The sequence below is a fragment of the Vitis riparia genome, chromosome 9, assembly GCF_004353265.1.
Source record: "Vitis riparia cultivar Riparia Gloire de Montpellier isolate 1030 chromosome 9, EGFV_Vit.rip_1.0, whole genome shotgun sequence".
Lineage (NCBI taxonomy): Eukaryota > Viridiplantae > Streptophyta > Magnoliopsida > Vitales > Vitaceae > Vitis > Vitis riparia.
The window spans coordinates 6,332,926-6,334,559 of NC_048439.1; the positions used below are offsets into that span (position 1 = coordinate 6,332,926).

At 27.9% G+C, this 1,634-nt stretch overlaps 1 protein-coding gene across 1 annotated transcript; it reads left to right on the plus strand.

The window, feature by feature from the left end:
• Positions 1–620, plus strand: LOC117922404 (uncharacterized protein At1g15400-like). The gene has a single exon (XM_034840543.1). The coding sequence runs from the start codon at positions 61–63 to the stop codon at positions 379–381; it is 321 nt and encodes a 106-aa protein (XP_034696434.1). The 5' UTR covers positions 1–60; the 3' UTR covers positions 382–620.
• The last annotated feature ends 1,014 nt before the right edge of the window (positions 621–1,634 follow it).

Sequence of the window (1,634 nt, forward strand, 5' to 3'; positions counted from 1 at the left end):
TGAGAGATCCAAGTGGGAGAAATTTTGAGGGACGGGGAAAGAAAGAGAGGAAGGGAAGCCATGATTGCGTTGCAGAGATCTTCAAATTCATACAGAAAGCAAGGCTCCTCTGGGCGTGTTTGGGAAGATTTGTTCCAGCAAACTGCTTCATCTCTAACAGAGGGACAAGAAGATGCAAAAGCTCAATTCAAAGATGGTGTGCTACCAAGAATCAACACCACTAATCGGAGTCGACCCACCAGCGGAGGACAGCCGTTTCGCACCGGAAGGGTGTCGCCTGCGATAGAGCCGCCCTCTCCTAAGGTCTCTGCATGTGGGTTTTGCTCCGGTTTTGGAAAATCGTCGAAGTCTGGGAGAACAAAGCCTAGTAAGCGTAGATGATGGTAGTTGTGCTTTTTCTGGTGGCCGGACATGGTGTTTTCCGGCGAAATGGATGTAAGTCAGGTTTATATATATATATATGATTTATGTTCATCTATGACCATGAAGTTTGTAGGAATTTTGGAAACAAAAAAAACATTTCTGTATTTCTGTTTTTGTTGTTTCCAATCAGATGGAAATGGAATCATGGAAGATGGTAGATGGATATGATTTATTTGTACAGTAATTTTGTTTTGGTTTGAGTTTTCTTAGATTTTTTTTTTTTAATGTACAAAACTCCCAATATTAAATAAATTTATTTTATAAAAACAAAAATATTACACATTCCTAAAAAATGTTTTTTAAAAACATTTTTCAACAGCTGGTGGGTGGATGCTGATTTTTATTTTTTAGGCAAAAATAGAGGGTTTTTAAAAATTTTTTTTTTTGGTTCTTTTGGGCAAAAAAATAAGCTATTAATAATAGTCTACGTGTAAAAATGTATAAATCCCAATATAGAAAACTATGCATAAAAGAATAATTGAGTGTCCATTTAGATACATTTTTATTATTTATTATTTATTTTAAAATAAGAAAATAATATTAATTTTTATATAAAATCCAAGAATTCTTAAAAAAGTAATTTTTGAAGAGACATAGGAGGTTGTAATTTTTATACAAAATTCGTTACTTTTTATCTTTGACATAATTACTTTCTATTTTTAAAAAATAAAAAATATATCTAAAAGACGATGAGCAATCTAAATCAATCTTTATCTTGGCCTCATCATTACATTAATGTCAAATTCTAATATTGATTAAATCTAAAATAATTATCCATTAAAAACTTTAAATTTGTGAAAAAAGTAAGTTTTTACTCATTAATTTGAAAAAAAAAATAGAAAAAAGAACTTGAACTTTTATAAGTCAATATTATTTTTATTCATTTAAAAATATTTTAAAATATATGTGCTTATTAATAAGTCACATAATTATTTTCTGAAATACCATTTTACTTGATAATATTAAGTAAAAGTATCAAAAAATTAATTTATTATTTTAATTTGATGAAAGTATTTTACAACTAAATATATTATAAATTTTTTATTATATAATATGAGATACAGATTATTTTGAAAAAATTATCTAAGATCCTCAAATGACAAATAAAATTTTTCTAATTAATAATGATTTTATATCAAATCTAAGAAAATAAAAACTAATCTTAAAAGAGAAAAACACCCAATAGGGGGGTGAATTGGGTCTTAAAAAAA